General features: G+C 38.6%; 1 protein-coding gene across 10 annotated transcripts in view; it reads right to left on the reverse strand.

The window, feature by feature from the left end:
- The window catches only part of ADAM23 (ADAM metallopeptidase domain 23), a 75,751-nt gene extending 58,218 nt beyond the window's left edge, over nt 1–17,533 (reverse strand). For 2 of the 10 annotated variants that reach the window (XM_055812644.1, XM_055812648.1), the window contains exons 1-3: nt 17,168–17,532; nt 15,844–16,070; nt 6,210–6,286 (exon numbers count right to left, since the gene is read on the reverse strand). In XM_055812644.1, coding sequence (XP_055668619.1) covers nt 6,210–6,286; nt 15,844–16,070; nt 17,168–17,348 — 485 coding nt within the window. In that variant the 5' untranslated portion in view covers nt 17,349–17,532. Of the gene's footprint in view, nt 1–6,209; nt 6,287–15,843; nt 16,071–16,432; nt 16,488–16,532; nt 16,658–16,862; nt 16,985–17,167 lie in introns of those variants that run through there. The other 8 variants (XM_055812649.1, XM_055812650.1, XM_055812645.1 and 5 more) reach the window with 7 other exon arrangements.
- Between the last annotated feature and the right edge of the window lie 229 nt (nt 17,534–17,762).

Genomic DNA, 17,762 nt, shown 5'->3' on the forward strand with positions numbered 1-17,762 from the left:
AAACTAGTGACATAAATTTATTTATACTTATAGAGAGCTGACTTGAGCACTTTCGGACTAGATTAACTACAGCAGAATCAGAAATACATTTTGGTACTCCAGCAAACTAAGAGTTGATTTTTGTTCCCTTAATCCATGCTTCCATGTTGAACTATATTGCATGACTCTAGCTCTGTCATTGAATCAAGTTAAGCTCAGTGACATAGGCTCTTAGGAGCTAGTCTGATAAACTTAATTACATGTGAAGTATATACAGGCTTTATTCTAGCTCCACATGCAAAGATTTCAGCCCAACTATACCAGAATCTGAGAACCTAGTAATTCACTTCAGCATAAAGACCTCACTATTGAGAAGACTGGACAGTCTCAGAAAGACTAAAAAATCTACTAGATTAGAAAGATAACAGTTCTTCACCACTGACACATCACAGTGATTACATGTGAGGAAAGAGTAAGAACATAACCTAAGAAAGGATGCATCAAGTCAGACAACTGCTTTGCATGTTTGACAGCAAATACACACATGCAGCTATTTTTGAGGGAGTTTTCTCAGCACCCAGTGATCTGTGACACCAGGATTTCATTAGTGTCACATTTCATTTGTGCCAGTTAGTATAGTTGTTTTCAACATCCCCAGTAGATTTCTGTAAATTCTTCCAATCCTTTAACTCTTGTAAATAATTTAATGTGCAGTATCCTGTGACAAGATTTGCATTTTAATTTTTTTCTGTGAGAAGCATCTCCTTTCAAAACTCTTGTATTTGATACCTGTCATTGTTACATGGGAGAAGGAATAAACACCTTCATCCTGCCACACAGAATTTTATAGCATTGTCATATTGCCTCAGATGTGTATTTACCTTGCCATGAGCTTGCTGACCCTAACAATTCACCAAACCAACGGCTGTGTTCACATCTCAGCTGACAGGCATTCAAAACCCTGTTGAGATGGGTGTGAGACCCACAATTAAATCCAGGATCAGGAGGGCACAGAATAGCCTTTTCACTCCATAAGCAAGAAGTTTGACAAGAGGGCTCATGTTCACAACACCAATGCCTCTGCATTTCAAAAGACAAACAGCATGTCCTCTCAGGTTTTTGGTTGTGGGGTTTTTTTCACTTGGTTGGTTTTGGGGTGGGGTTTTTTGTTTTGTTTGGGGGTGGGGTATGTTGAGTTCTTTTAGTTTGGGGTTTTTTTTTTGGTTGTTGGGGTGTGGGGGTTTTTTTTAGACAAATTCTTTAAGATGCCTCCCAGATCCCATGTAGGAACATACATCCCAAAAGATCCTACATCAGAAAAAAAAAAAAAAGAAAATTGGAATTTCAAACAAATCAGCTTACACCGAGTTTCTTATAGTCTTGTTGAAATAAGCTTTGCTGTCAATGATTTTATTGATAGCCATTCTGTAGAATACAACTTTATCCATGCATTGCACAGCAGGCACAGGGATATTACTTAATTACTACAGGGAAATCCAAAACTTGAATGCTTGAAAGTCAGGGACTGCAACATTGATTTCTGTAGCTACAGTTGTAAGTTCTCCCCTATATATAGAAACAGACATATATACACACTTTTTATTTTAGAAACATTTCCTAAAGAGAAGGAGATGAGATAAGAAAAATGAGATCAGAAGAGAAGAAAAAATATTACAAAGACTGATCTGTAAAGTTATAGGAGGAATGAAAGAAGCAGATGACAAGGAGCTGGAAATACTGCTGAAAAAGAAGTATTTGAGACATTGAGCTCAGAGTACAAGCCCTTGATCGGTGGCAGGATTGGTGCTGCCTCCTACCGTACTCCTGGAAGAGTGAATGAGTAAAATACTACAGTGCACATTAGTGAACATACAGAAGTGCATGCATACATAATACTATAGAATACATATTTTTATCATAACCTTAGTGAAAGCATAGAAAAGAACCCTTGAAGAGACTTGTACTAAACACTTAAAATTACAGAAACAAAATACTAAGATAAAACAGAATAACTGCTTATAATGAGTGCTTTAATTTACAGCTGAACACACTAACTGAGAAGGAAGCTTCTTCATACCATCATGTTTTTATAATTTTTAAAACAACAAAAGAAAGCTTTTTCCCATGCCTTAAGAAGTCTTGAAAAATATGGAGATGTTTTAGTATCTATGTCTAAGTCTTTTTATATGTGAAACACCTACTGATATAAATGATAATTTAATAGGTTGCCTCCGGTTCTGGGAGTGACAAAGGAGGCAGTAAAGTTCTGTTACCTACAGCTGAGACACTCAAGACTGCACTTACAGGAGTACACATGCATTCTTGTAAAATCCTAACACTGAGTTCTTTGCATCTCATCTGTAACAAATTTTAAAAGGCAGACTAGAGTTAAATCTTGCCAGAGTAACATTATCACAGTTAATTTACACAGCTTATGTATATTATAGGATCTGTTCAGTACCCTAAATGTTTAAGCTTTTATTTAAGAAAATGTTATAAATATTTAACGTTTCCTTCTGGAAAACTGTAACTAGTTTTCTCATCTCCATTAAAGATTTTTCAGAAAAACCAAAAATCAAATAGATTCTCAAGTAGTCCAGTTACTGCCCTACTGGTTTTTAAATTATGCTAATGATGTAATCTCCTCTGGGACTATTCTCAGGTTAAATTCAGCCCTAAGAAACATACACTACAAGGAGTACACAACAATTACAAGCTTTAAACTGATGAATAAAAATCAAAATTGGCTGTTACATGTTGACTGTAACACTGCACATGAGACTGACTTTTCACAATACTCATCATATGTTAACGTCTCTAATATTTAAGTCATGTTACAATCAAGTGTGGCAGGCTTTTTGTTTTGTTTTTTTCTCAGTTCATGCCAAATATAACATATTTTTTATATGATCTCTTCAATGAACAGAAAATCCATTTCGCTGGAAATGGATTTTCCTGGAAAGCTGGACTTCTATAGGGAAAAGAAAGCAGAAACATACAAGCTGGGTCTAGTGATTTCCTCCCCCTGGCCCTGCTTCCCCTAAAATCTGAGATTTTGAGGAAAGTTTTCAGTAGGAAGGAGAGAATTTTTTGCCTTCAGTTTTTACCTTATGTTTCTGTCCAGCTCAGGTACCTAACTTCCCATTCCTTGTATGTGCCTCAGCCACCACAGTCCCCATGGGGGAAGGCTCTACATGGCCCCAGCCTCCAGTGCTGGAGGAGACTCCTTTATTTAGAGACTGGTGCTAAATCATCAGCTGAAAACTGCCAGACAATACACCCAGCTTCCCTCATCACTAAAAAAAACTCAGCAAGTAGACTTTTTTAATTCACTGCTTTTGGTAGTATTGCTCTCTAATGTGTTTTAGTACTACACTAGAACATAGAGACCGCTAGATTTAAACAAGACATAAGTTACCTGCAGAAACACGTGTTTCTGCAACACAACAGAAGAACAGCAATTTTACATGTTGGTGGAAAAGAGATCATTAGCAAGTAATTTGTCAGCACCTCACAGACATCTTTTTATGTATGTAATATATAAATGAAAAAATAAGAAATTTTTCAGATATACTAGGATCATTCATTACTCAAATACTAATGTAATGTATTAAACAATTACAACAAATGAATTGACAGTATTGTTTGAGGACAAAAAACGAATTTACTTAAGTTAATGAACACTTTTAAAGGATTTTTATATAAATTGGGTTTTAAGACAATGCTACACATTGCTTATTGCATAGGGAATTTATCAAGTTTGAGCAGACAATTATAGCTAAAGTCTAACTTTTCAAATAGGATTAATCGTTACCCCAGAGTACCTTATAATCTTTCATTTTTGTACCAAGAGCGTTAACCAAGAGATATGAGGAACGTAAGGCTGTCAGGTTTGTAATTGTTGGCTAACAGACATTCAGCATAAGAGACTAGGACAGGAAAAGCAACCATAAGCAGAACACACAAACCCTAATGAACAGAAGCTAAGAGTTCTGGTCTTTGTTAATTATCTCTGTTAGGTCACTGACTGACAGGCCACAGAAGGAGCCACTCACGCATGGCCTTGAAGAGGTTCAACCAGAACTTTTGAACAGATAAGAAGTGGTAAACAATGTCATCATGTGTCTCCTGGGAAAGAACAAACTTATTACAGCATGCCTGCACGGGCTTGTGCAAATGTGCAAACATTTTTATTGGTTGTTCAGGGGAAGTGCCAAAAGTGGGGAAGGTGAATGAGGACACAGCAAATGCGGGAAAATGGAGAGGAAGTGGCATAAAAAGGAGTCATTTGTGTAAGTTGCAAGTTAGTATGTTTGCTTGGTCCAGCCCTGCACCTGATCTCTACAGTCTGACCTGTTTTTATTGAGTCCTACTTGTAATGTTTTCTATGGGACTTTGCTCTCTATTCTGCGCAGGTCCGATACGCAAACAAGCTTCAGAGTCAGTCAACAACTATGAGGAGACCTGTATCTGGAAAGACTAAGGTCTAAGCTAGTGACCAAGTAAGAGACTTGAGGCCTAGACATGAATGTTTGATGAACTTAAAGCCTGTGTTAACATTTGAGTCTGTGAACGTGGGCATGCTTGTGAATCCAGAGAAGGCTGGTGCATGTTTTTCACTAGCAAACTTCCAATGCTCATCAGCTGGAGAACTTTATCAGGCTGTTTGTAATATTATTCACCCAAGTCCTGTTTGTTTTTATATGGGGTGCCAGTAAAGGCAATGTTTTTTTCTCTGTGATGGTCTATGCAACCAGCCATATCCTACGTATAGTGCCACCTTGTGAACGTGTGCTCAGTCCCTCTACTGGCTGACGTTCAAACAGGAACAATGGCAAGCAGACCAACAGGAGAAATTCCCTGTAGCTTAGAGGCCACTAGGCATAGATTCCCTTCATGAATACATCATGATTACTCCACTGGAATTACTCTGCATGAGTCCCACTCCAGCTCTCATAAAACAACATAGTCCTGCCCTACACTATAGTTCTTCCAGAGACTAGAGAACACCCAAGTATCTTCAAGCCTTCTTCCTCCCTCCATTGTCTGCACCATTCCCTGCCTTCCTATGAACTTATCTTATGCCAGCCACTCAAGGTTTTGTGTCCATTTCAAAATACGGAACTGCAAGCGCAATCTGACTTCAAAATCATGCATGGATGAAGGAAAATGTTTCCGGTTCACCTTAACAGCAAAACATCTAATAACTCATAGCCAAGCAGCAAAATACATGAATACATCAGTTCAGCAAATTTTATAAAGCAATAGCTTCCTGCTTTAATTTAGATTTAATAAGCTTGCATTTTTCTCCCTAACAAAACTTTCATTACACAACAGTTCAAATCAAAATAAAACCTCATACGGTCCTCAAGACCAGAGGAACACAGAGGTTTTTTTAAACCAATATGCAATTGCTTCTGTAAATTTGTTTCTCCTTTAAGTGCGCTGAAAGGCTCAAGGGCAGAAGAAGGGGCAAATGTACTTTTAAGCAATACTGTAGAAAATTTCACCTGTCCAGCATTTAGTACAGATTTTATACTTCTACCTTATTCTTGAACTTCCTCAGTGTAAACCTTTAGTGGCAAAAAAACCCACAACGTCATTAAAATGTTTAGAAAAACAGATAGCTCCATATCTTCAACTGGGGATATAAATAGACATGATACAAACAACTAAACCACCATTGACCTGTATTACAAGTCAGATCTTCTGGACCTGATGATTAAGTAAAATCGTCAGCCTTACTGGTAAACAGACTGTAGCTGCATCTTTCAGTAGAGCAAACCATTAGAAATTCCTGTTGAGGTGGGAACCCATTATTATAGTGATAATAGCATGTTTTCTACATCATTAAAGATGAGCCATTCATACAAGTATTTACAATATTTCTACACACTGACTTGAGCAGCTAAAACAACATCTGTGTGACAGTTCATCAGTAAGTAAAAAAATGCACAAGAAAATCCACACTTTTCAAGCACTACTGGTACTGGAATCTCTCTATCATCATTTATTTTATCATGAACAATAAAATTTTAAAGGTATTTATGTAACGCGCATCAGCAAGGGTAACAGTTACCTCGCTTAAAAAGGCTAAATGTTATTTTGTATTAAACTTGGATAACAGCATATTTTTTCACAGATCTTGAGATTTCCCATGCCCTGACCTTGCACTGTAAGTTAAAGACAGTAAGAGCCAGAAAGAAAGAAACCCCAAATTTTGTACTTACTTATTCAATGTGAGGTCAAGGATGAATTTGGAGCCAAAGGCCTCAATCTGGAAACTCGCCTGGGCCAGATGTACAGCCTGTAAACATGAACACACAGGAGTACTCTACACTTTTGCAGAATAACTGAAGCTGTCAAAAGAATCACCGAGCTTTATATACAACAAATATGTGATAAAGACCCATGGAAAACAAAGTAATGGAAAACATGCTTATTTTCATGAATCTCAGACATATGATAAGCTCTGCCCTTGTACCAAATTCTGATTCAAAAGGAATCTTCCTTACCTTTTTAGACGGTAAGGAAGAAAGAGAAGCAAATGGTACCTGAAAAACATGCTTTCAAATACATATTCATTCCTCACAAAAACAAGAAAAAAAAAAAAAAAGACCCACATAAATGTCTACATTTTGCCATAACCACATGGCTATGTAACAAAGTATAAGTAATGTAGTACACTGTTCCTTTAATTATATTAATGCATTCATTCACTTTAAAAGGCCTGAAATAATTGAAGCATTTGTAATACATAACTTCAAATAAGAAAACCACAGCAAGACTTTCATTACATGTTAAGAAAGTCTCCTTTCAAAGTAATCCCTTCACAACTGAAGGCTTTGTACTTGGCACCATAGCCAAACGAGTGTACAGAAGACTGATGCTGCCCAACATACAACCACCACCAAAAAAACCCCAACATTGACTTGTCTCGCATAGGGAGTTAACATTAACTTCCACAATATTCAATTTTTTTCAGATATATAAATATTATTCTTTAACCTATACTGTTTTATACTGAAGCCAAAGACATTGAAAACATGCTCATCTGCTTTCTAGAAAAATAAGGAGATTAGATATGATTCAAGAATTTCTTTTTGTGAAGACACTGTTCGAGCAGGGTGGAGGAGATTAGATCTGAATTTCATAGAACCTCTTCCCTGATAACGTTCTAATCAAATCATGCTTACTTATATACCAATTTGATACAGCACTAATAATTACATGAAGTTGGAACATTATGAATAAGACCTTTAATCAAAAACTCAAAAAAGCCCCACTTTAATTAAACACCACAATGAATCTTCAGGTATGTCACAAAAACTATATAAAATTAATCTCGTTTCCAGCATAATTTAAACAATATGAAGGCTAGCTTTTACAGCCCCAAGGTCTAGAATCTCAGTTGAAATGCATACCTAGTAGGAGAGGCTTTTCACTCCCTGCTCCATTTTTTTTGCACAGTGAAACCAAGGAACAAGTGTCACAAGCACCTTTTCAAGCACCTGTTTTTGTTGCAGGAAAATGGTTGGAATGAGTTTTGCCCACTTAGAATTTTTTTTTTTATTTTTTTTTTTTTAGAATTACAGGAGCTGCTGCTTTCTGTCTTCTCCACATGTAATGTTTACCTAAAATTGTGTGTCTTCATATATATGCCACAAACAAGACTTCAATATTAACTATTTGGAAAGTTTAAAAGCATGTGCTATTCCATTAAGATCATTCTGAAACATCAGAAATAAGAACCACAGAAATTTCTTAAGTACCTAGCATTTATTATGTTTTATACATACATATCTATATATATAATCAGTTTGAAAGTTTTTCAAAATATCCTGCTTGAAGATAAACATGGTAATTTTGACCATGTTGCATTTTTACATACAAACCATGAAGATTAGGTCTTACCTTTAAGGTAAGATTATCATTTACAGATCTGTGACATAACATTCCTGACACACATAATGTGGCAAAAAGTGACTGCCTAACCAGGATTTACTCAGTGTAGTATATCATTAATTATGTTACCAAGTCATTTTAGAAACAACACTAACTACCATCGATCCCAAAAACTATATTTAGCCAAGCTGAGCAAAAGGGCAACATCAAAAGTGACTATGTACTTTTTCCAGGGTTAGTTTAGAAATAAAAATACACTCTTTCTTTACAGTTCGATACAAGTGCAGCTTTTCTTTCACTTCTCATTATGCATTTTAGGTAATGCAGTCTGTTTTCTTTGAAACACTGTTTGGAACACAAGCAGCATTGAGGCTAAATAATCACCTGCAAGAGAGATACCCAAGTATTCTGTCTCCTACTTTAAATTTTTGTTTCTGTTACTACTGTGGTTCTGACTGCCAATTCCAAGCCAACTAAATAAGCCAAACTCTTGAATATCTTTCCTTTCAATAAGCATTTTCTTCATCAGTTAAGTAGATTGAATCTTAAGTGTGGAGGATGACATACCACCTCAAAAAATAAAACGCACTTCAAAAGCAATCATGGTGTACTGAAATGTGACAAAATCCTGAAACTTCAGCATATGACATCACAGATACTAAAAATGTACATGTATTAAAAAAACCCAAAGGATAATCTCAAGATCAGGAAATCCCATCAAGGGCTATTAAATCCAAAAGACAACTTCTGGTTCCCAGAAGATCCTGAGCCACAAATTGCTGGAGTCTGGGAGACCAGTCGAGGAAGTAGCACCCCACGACTGTTACACGCCTATATCCTTCCCCTAAGCACCTGCTACTGATCGCTCTCAGAAACAGCTAGGTGGACATCTGACATGATCTGCTATAGCTTTTCTTTTGTCCAGTCATTTTGTCCAGTATACATTCAATGATACATGTATATCATCTTTTAAGTTTCTAAGACATCAATCACGTATTCTTTATCTTTCTGCAATTCAGTATTATTTAAGTAATTTGCATTCTCGGCCTACAATATCCTAAGAAAAAGTAGGTTTAGGTGATCCTGTAGGTTTAGACAGAATATCATTGCTAGTTCTGAAAACAATTACTTCTGTATATAAAAGCACCATTTGCTATCTATTACTGTGCCTCACAACAGATGTAGCCTGTACACATAAGCAATTGCTGCAAAGCAGCTGACACTCATTTGCTACCCTGTAGCAGGGCATGTTCTCCACCAAACTCAGCTCAAACTGCTGGTTACAAAAAGAACACTGGATTTTAATACTGCAATTTAGCAAAAACACTGTTTTGATTCAGGTCAGTGGGACACACCGCTGCTACAGGAAAATACATATTTTTTTAATCCAGTTTAATAACAGATAACCACCCATGAAAGCTATAAACCAGAAATCTGGTGAAGGTAATGAGGCTAAGTATTCAATCCTGAAACTGACATTTTCCTGTAACAACTTAGCACAGAAAGATACCAGGGAAAAGTCACTAGGTGTTTTAGCGTTAACCCTAATGTACCATCATGATGGGAGGAAGCATTTCAGAAAAGCATCTGTGGAATTCTGTTATACAGCTCATCATTTCACACTATTTTTTTATCAGCCACTGTGTAATACAATGCCTAAAGTATAATCTGAAATACAGTGTTCTCTGATTGGCACAGAAATATAAATTCAAACAAGAATATAATGTAGATCAGCATATATTATGAAAAATATATATGGGCTGGATATCCTACCATGTCTAAACATCACCTTCTTGTACCACTTGTATACATGCATACGTTCACATCTGCATGAGTACTCTTTACTTACATAAAAAGGAGACCAAGTTCCTTTGTACATGTTTATAATTTAAAAACCTCTGTAGAGGTTCCCACTTTGACAGCATAAACTACTCCCATGGCAAAGCTGCAAAATTACATGTTTTTTCTGCAGCAAAGACCTACTGATGATATATAGAAGAGCTGGTTGAAGGAGGGTCTGAGACTAAAACTTTTCCTGCTCCAAACCCAAATTTTAGATGGGGGTGGGGTGGGGGAGAAAGGTCTTTTTTCACTATTCCAGAAGCTCAGATTACTAGTGTGGTCACTGTAATAAGAGTTTCTTCATACTAGGGACATACTAACACTGCTGTAGCTGCTGTGCAAAGCAGTAGCTCTCAGGGTTTTTTCCAAGCTAAAAATCCATAAAGAATTCCAGTTTGTTTCACATCAGTCATTATCTTGCTGTAAGTTTCAAGATAAAAATGGATTAGAAGGCTGTAACTGGAATCTCAGTTCTACTGATGCTTTTCACAACTTGAACACTTTAATTGTTTTCATTATTGCATTTGGGCATCATTTGTCCATAATCCACTTTCTCCAGACTTTCTATCTTTACTTTTATTGATGATAGTTATAAAAGTACTATATTGGTTTTACTTCCTTACAGTAAAACTATGCCACATGTAATAAAGTGTTATCCCTTCAAAAATAAGTTCTGTCACAAGTCTTTAAACAAAAGTAACAGCATTATTTAACTGACTGATAGTACCTATGGGTCTTTTGCTATATTCATACAGATACGATCTCCAAATGACAAGCTCATTGCTTTTAGAAATCCATTTTTGCATATAGTTCTGCTGACTAAAATAATGGCCAAATCTGCCTCCCTCATTTCAGCAGCTGGGCCAAGGGGTTTCATCACTGCCATTCTGGAATTAGAAACCTAAGTCAGATTTAGATGGATTTTACACTGTTAAAACATATTTTTGATCTTCATCCTGATAATAGTACAAGTTTAGTCACAAATCAATGTGATTTATTATATATTAGTTCCTTACTCTTCTTTTAGCTTGTTTGCCTATGCCCAGACTTCATACAAAAGCCATCCTTCTTCAGTGTCTGGAAAACACCTACTGTAAGGCACATATACCAAGATAACCTTCCGGTATTCATTGGAAATAAAGCATTCCATACGGGAACAGCATACATACATGCCACTGCAGCATGTAAAAACTCCTGCTTAAAACATACAGTATTTCAGGAAAGTTCATGTTGATGATTTATTTCTGGTTACTTTGAAGCACTTGAGTCTCAAGCCTTGAAGACTCTTCTTTGAAAGAATGGTTGTCAGCACACAAACGAAGGCTCAGGCCTACCTCTGAATGCAAGCCTAATGTTGGTCTTTTAACCACACAGACCAGAACCCACCATTCTCTCCCAACATGACATACTTAGTGACACTGACCTCTAAAATTCACATCCCCCTTGGGGTTTTGTTCGTAAGACTTTACAAAGTAGTGCATCCATATCTTGGGCCACTTTCCTGCAGTATCCAGCTTCCCCCAAATGCTAGAAAACCTATGAACTTTTTTACTTCAGAACAAGGCCTAACAAGTGCAAGTGCTGCACTACCTAACACTTCGCAACTTAAACCTTTTATAGGTTATCACTTGAAGCTCATGAGAGGACCCAGAATTATATTAAAATGGAATTTTTTTAAAAAGTACAAAGTTTTAGAAATACCACAACCCACATCTCAGCTAGGAAACCGATATGTGGTTCTACTTGAGAAGAACTTTGCATAAGGAAGACAGCCTTCTACTCCCATAAACCAAAGATAAGAAGACCTATTTCAACTCTCCTGTTAGTAACTACTGAAGATGCAGAGTCCATATAACCCTTCTGCATTAATATAAATTAAATATAGACTAGGAAACAAAACAAAGTACACAAAATCACCCATTTGCAAGTAACGTAAATTGAAGCTGCACCACAGAAAATTCTGGGGGGGGGGGGGGAAATGCAAAGCCGGCTGAAATACTACGAAGATTCTCCAGCAGTCTTAAACTCATACACATAAGCCACAAAATGCAGTCATTATTTTGACCAGTTTTCATTACATGGGGATTAAAAGTGAAGATCTGGCCTAATAGAGGCAAGGGAAGGGAAGAGTGTAATTAATGCACAGGATTTTTACCTGGATTTTAGTAAGAATTCACATGATGTCACCTCTTGAGAGATTGTTAACCCTATCTTTCATCTTTTACAAAATGAGTTTGCTTTTTCTTCAATACCATCTCCTTTACAACAACGATACCACTGTTTTTCATTTCATCTTAAGGATGCTTTCCCTCTCAACTTTCATACACTACACACCAAAGTTGCATAATGGACTGAGGCAGCACTGTATCTCGAACTTTAAAGTGGGGCAACACAGCAGGAAACACAGCATTCAGCCTGGCAGGACTACATTCTCTATTTAAATGACAAACAGCTGAGCTGAACAGAAACACCTGGGATTTTCACCTCAAGAAAGATAGCCCACAATGAATACAAATTTTTTGGGGGGTGGGGTGGAACTGTCTTCACAGTCAAAACTAATATAATACTTCCCCCTCCCCAGTCGTTAGGGTCTGCCACACAGTTTTCTTAATAACTCCCTCCTCCCCAAAATTACACAAACAGCTTAGAATTATGCACAAAGACACTGCTTCTTTATAGCTTCTGAGAATTTATGATTCAATTATCTAAAAACAATTAGAAACTGTCCAGCAGATAGTCTTCCTTCATATGCAACTCATTCAAGCTGTTTTTCACTCAAAATTGGGTAAGGTCGCCCTAAGCTGTGTTTCTCTGGCAATCCTATTCTCTTGAGACCCCATCTTGTGTTGCAAGATTTCTCCCCTCTGCTGGCAACCATAATGACTTGCTCCTAGCCTTTTGTGACAATGTGTGTCCCATGCAGTCCTCTTGCTAGGTCCTAATAATCTTGTATACACAGTCTGAGAAAATAAATCAAAAGAGTCATCTGGTTCAATAAAGAGATTACCAGTTCATTCAAAATGCTACCTCCATCTGCAGAAGTTTAGAAAGAGAACACAGGTGACTCAGACCTCTTCAGCACGTTTAAGAATTCTTGTCAGCTTCTTCAGTGTGTTTTTATAAACAGATGCTCATTTTTGAGCACTTCACACTAAAAATAACTTCAGAACTCAAAATCAGCTAGCCTTAATTTGACTATGAGGAAACAGGTATACAGTTTTTGGAGTCTTCAAGTAATATGTATTTAAAATATGCTTTTTTTAGAGCACAAAGATAAAATAGGTTATAGACTAGAACTCTGTCCATCTTGGAGATAGACCACTTAGTCAAAACTATGGTGAACATTCCTTTTTTTCCAACAGCAAAAAAAAGCTTCCGTGAAGAGTAAGAAGAAATAAAGGAGGTTCCACCAACAGTTTAAATCACATACACCCTCTCATTATGACGGCGTTTCACCGAATGAAAAAAAGGATAAAGAGGATCAATGCTAAGAAAGCGATTTATTATTTGAATTTTTGATTCTCTAGTACAATTTTCTTCTGCAGCCTTTTGTTTCTACATATATTTCCTGAAGAATGTTGCAAACCCTTACTTTGAGGAAGGGACTTTAAAAACCAAAATATTTTAAATCATTTTATGCAATTGTATTTCTCTAGCTTTACCTGTTTCTTCCCACATGCACAAAATGTCCTGTACTCTTCCCCTTTCCTTATAGTGAGTGACTCAGCATTTCTGAGGTATTCAGGCCTAATCCCACAAACTACCCATATGGCTTATATGCTTCTAGCCACTATAATGAAGTTCCACAGAAAGGTGTCTACTGAATAATGTCCATAGGGAGTATATCCACATCATATGCCTATAAATGTTATATTAAGGCTGACAAGAAAATACAGGTTACATGATGTATGGTTCCAAGAACAGTAAAAAAAAAGAAAAAAAATAGTATTTTTTCTTCCTCAGCTGTCCACTGTGTATGTATAATAGGTCATCATACTTGTCTTTACTTTTTTCACATGCTAAAAATTAATCCTAAATATAGACTTCTTTGTTTACCTAACCGTAAAGGTATTTTGGCTATTTCTTTTTATTACCAATGTGGGAGACAGCGAAATCCTGCAAGTAGGATTCATTACAATACAGCATTTAATTCTGGGAAAGGATAAAAGCAAGCACTAAAAAATTACAACACCACCACCCAAAAAAAAATATCAAAACCTTCTTGTATCTTTCACAATCCAATTGCACCATGTTTTCTTTATGGGTTATTTTCCTTTTAAATCCCAGGCAGTCTCCCTGCTCCCCATTACTTGCATGAAGAAATTACTTCATGCAAGGAAAAACACAAGATGAAAATCTGCAGCAGGAGGAAAGCCCTCCATGGTGCTCTGGAGGCAAGACATGCAAAAATCAATCCAGGCAAGGAACATAATCAGCCCTTTCCTTCAATTACATGGATCAAAGCAATAGAATTTTCATGCCAGAAGAATGAAGTCAACATAATGTCACTCTCCACGAAGCCCCAAGCTTAAAGAACTCTTCCTGTGGGAAAAACTGCAGTGTTAGCATTCTCTGCGCTTAAAAGGGACACAGTAAGTAGAAAGGAGATCCTCTTTACACAATACTCAGCAGCAAGCATACCCAAGGAAATCAATACCGATTCTGTCAGCACTGATTTCTGCAGAGCTTTACCCCAACAGGTAAAATATAAGGTAGGGCATAGGAAGGATAGGCAACAGCAGCAATATTCTTGTGGGCAATGCTGGGTGAGCGAAGAGACTGGCAGACATTCTCCTCCATGGATTCCCAAGAAAAAACTCATGTAGAAATACAGAGGAAGCACTATTCCCAAAGGCAGGTCTGCAAGCACTTACAAATCTCTTTCTTCCCACACACCCCTCCAAAGAGAACAGAAAGTCCCTAGTTTTTAAGTTTATTTAAAAGAGTGGTCTCACTTTAAAGGGGTATTAGTTCTGAATGTAGTATCCTCTTAAGTAGCTCCAGATACCAACAACTGAACAGTTTTTCTGTGCCGTCCATAACGTATTGGTCCATTCAGATGCATCTAGAGGTGCATACTGGTATGGCAAGTTCAGTAAGCTAGGAAGCAACCTTTCTTCCTCTGAAAACATCAAAACTATACAACCATCTCATCTTTTTTTCAAAGATTACACAGTGCCTCCGTATTAATTCCACGTCTGAAATGGTACATAATCAATATCAACACAAGTATATATAACACATAATAAATTAACTTTCTAAAATTTCAAAAAGAAATGCAATTCAATAGGTAATACCATACACACTCATGGGCTTGCTACCTTTTCTACCATGGCAATCTAGTCCTATACAAACCATCTTTACCTTTGCTTTACCTTTTTAACCTGTGGGAAGAAATTAATTTTTTAAATAAAAATCTATAAAAACAGGATGGAATCACTTTAAAGGGTGTCTCTTAAGTGATATAGTTTAGAATAGGTTTACTTCTTGCCAAGTTATTTCACAAAACCAAAATTTGTTCAACCCCATGCAATTTCAGAAAAAAAAGTTACTATCTGCATCTATGTAAAATGAAATATTAGATCTTGTCATTACAAATGAAAAATACAAGTATTATCTGACAAAACCCAGTAACATTTTACAGTGGCCTTCACTGATCATACACTGGCAGGAAACCAATACTGCGTTTATTAGGTAGTGCATGATACACTCAAAGCCAAGTAACTCGTACTGTAAGTTCAGGATTCTAAAGAAACTCCTTATGCAGACATTTTTGCAGTGTAGAGCTATTTTGGAAGAAGCACTGAGTTGATGATGGTATATCGTAAGTCAAGACACAAGATTCTATGCTGATCAAACAAGTCAACTTTACATAATTCCCATTTGTTTTATCTACAGTTCAGTGTCTGAACCATCCTGAAATTCAAAATAATTATTTTTAAATTAACACAAGGGAAATTATATTCTTGTTTAATTACATGTCCTCCTTTAATTCCTAAAAATGGTGGTAAGGACCACCATAAAGTCTCAAAGATCTACATAACAAAACATTCAAACAGTTCCACATCACATATTACAATTTTGAAAACTCTGCAGATGAGCCTCTTTTTACCCTACCTTGTCATGTTTCTGCTGGTGCCTTGCCCTGGTATTCAGGATATGGTAAGGGGTTTCAGAGTCTCTGTTGATGTAATAGATTAGTCTTGAAGGCAGTGTGACTTCTTTTTGGATTACATTGCTGTAACTGTTATTTTTACTGTTACTGCTTTTATTCTGTTGAAATGTATTCTCTTCATCTGCCAGTACTCCTTCTATATCGCCTGCCATTTCATTCCAGTGCAGGTCTGAGGAAGAAAGATATGCCAACCATGAATTAGATGGCAGAATGTGTTTGCTTCCATAAAAAAGCTACATAATTCAGCTTGCAGTATTCTAATCACTTAAGCAAACAAAAAGATAGCTTACTCATTGAGCTAGATCTGATTCACTTTTCACACACAAAATTATTTCAGGAATTATTTATTTAAATGCATATACATTTTCATATGCAGTCATGGAGTATAAATATTTTAATGCCTCAACCTCCAAGAGGAAAAAAAAAACAACTTAATGGATATGTAATTACCCCCTACACCCTCTTTGATAGCCAAGATAGTCCTCTTCTCTCTCTCAGACACACACATGCAAGAAAAAAAAAAACAAACACCACAAACGTATATCTCCAAAAGGCTAAGAACACTCCTCATGTTCTTAAGAAAAACTGAATTCACAGTCCATGGACACCGAATGCTAATCAATTCTCTTACATAATACGAAGTTTTCTGCCTCTCTCTTTATAACTTTGACAAGAACCCTTTTCTTCAGTGGCAGCTTTTCAGATGAAATCGGTAGCCTTTCTCATTAAAATTTCAGGATGCAGTCAATCAACGAGCAACGCAACAGTAATAACATGATGCACAAACCGACTATACTCAGCATTCCATATATATCTCTACATGCAATCAAAAGCAAACAAAAAGCAAGCCCCAAAAAAACAACCCCAAACAAATCAATTAGCTTCCCAGCCAGATACCCGTACAGATGCACCCCAACACACATAAAAACCACCTAAGCCTTTTTTTTGTCGCATATCTCACCAGCGTGTTTCACCCCATCCTCTACCCGAAACACTGCAGCACTGGCTTCAGGAGACCGGGGGGGAAACCTCACATTTCTCTCTTTTTCTGTGCACATGCCAGCCAAGGAAACATTCACCGAGCCCCGTTTTTCTACACGCCGAAACAGAGGCGCACACAGAGCTGGAAGGGGCGGAGGCAGACACCGTTCAGGGGAGAGGGATGTTACGGGGGTTTATCCCCCGGGGCGGCGGCAGCGGGGCCGGGGAGGGGGCGGACGGGCCCGAGGAGCAGCAGCCACCTCACGCACACCAGCACACACGTACCCCCGCCATACCCACCGGCGGCCGCTGCAGCCGCGCGGGCCCGGGGGCAGGAGGAGCCATGGAGGAGCAGGAGCAGCGAGACGAGGCGGCCGAGGAGCGGCAGGAGCGCGGGGCGGCAGGCGGCGGGGAGGCGGCGGCCGCAGCGAGGCTGCCGCAGGGAGATGCTGCCGGGCGGCTTCATGGCTCATAGCGCCCCGAGGCGGGGCGGCGCGGGGGCGGCCGGCCGGGGGGCAGCGCGGCGCCCTCGGCCCAGGAGGGGCCCGGGCGGGCGCAGGCGAAGCGCGGCGGGCGGCTCCCCGCGGCGGCACCCGCCCGTCTGGCTCCTCTCCTCAGCGTTACGGGAGACCGTTACCTCAGCGCGAGGGCGGGCGGGCGGGCAGCGGCGCGCGCGCACCTTCCCCTTCACACACACATCCCCCCTCCCCCCTCCCGCCCGGCTCCAACCGCCAACCCCGCGGCGGGCGCACGCGCACCGACCTCGGCCCACAGCGGGGCCGCGCAGGCGCCGTCCGCTGCGCCGCCGGGCGGGGGCAGGCGGCGGGGTGTCGGGCCCGGCCGGCGCTGCCCGCGGCGGGGGCAGGCGGCGTCCCGCACT

The sequence above is a fragment of the Falco peregrinus genome, chromosome 8, assembly GCF_023634155.1.
Source record: "Falco peregrinus isolate bFalPer1 chromosome 8, bFalPer1.pri, whole genome shotgun sequence".
NCBI lineage: Eukaryota > Metazoa > Chordata > Aves > Falconiformes > Falconidae > Falco > Falco peregrinus.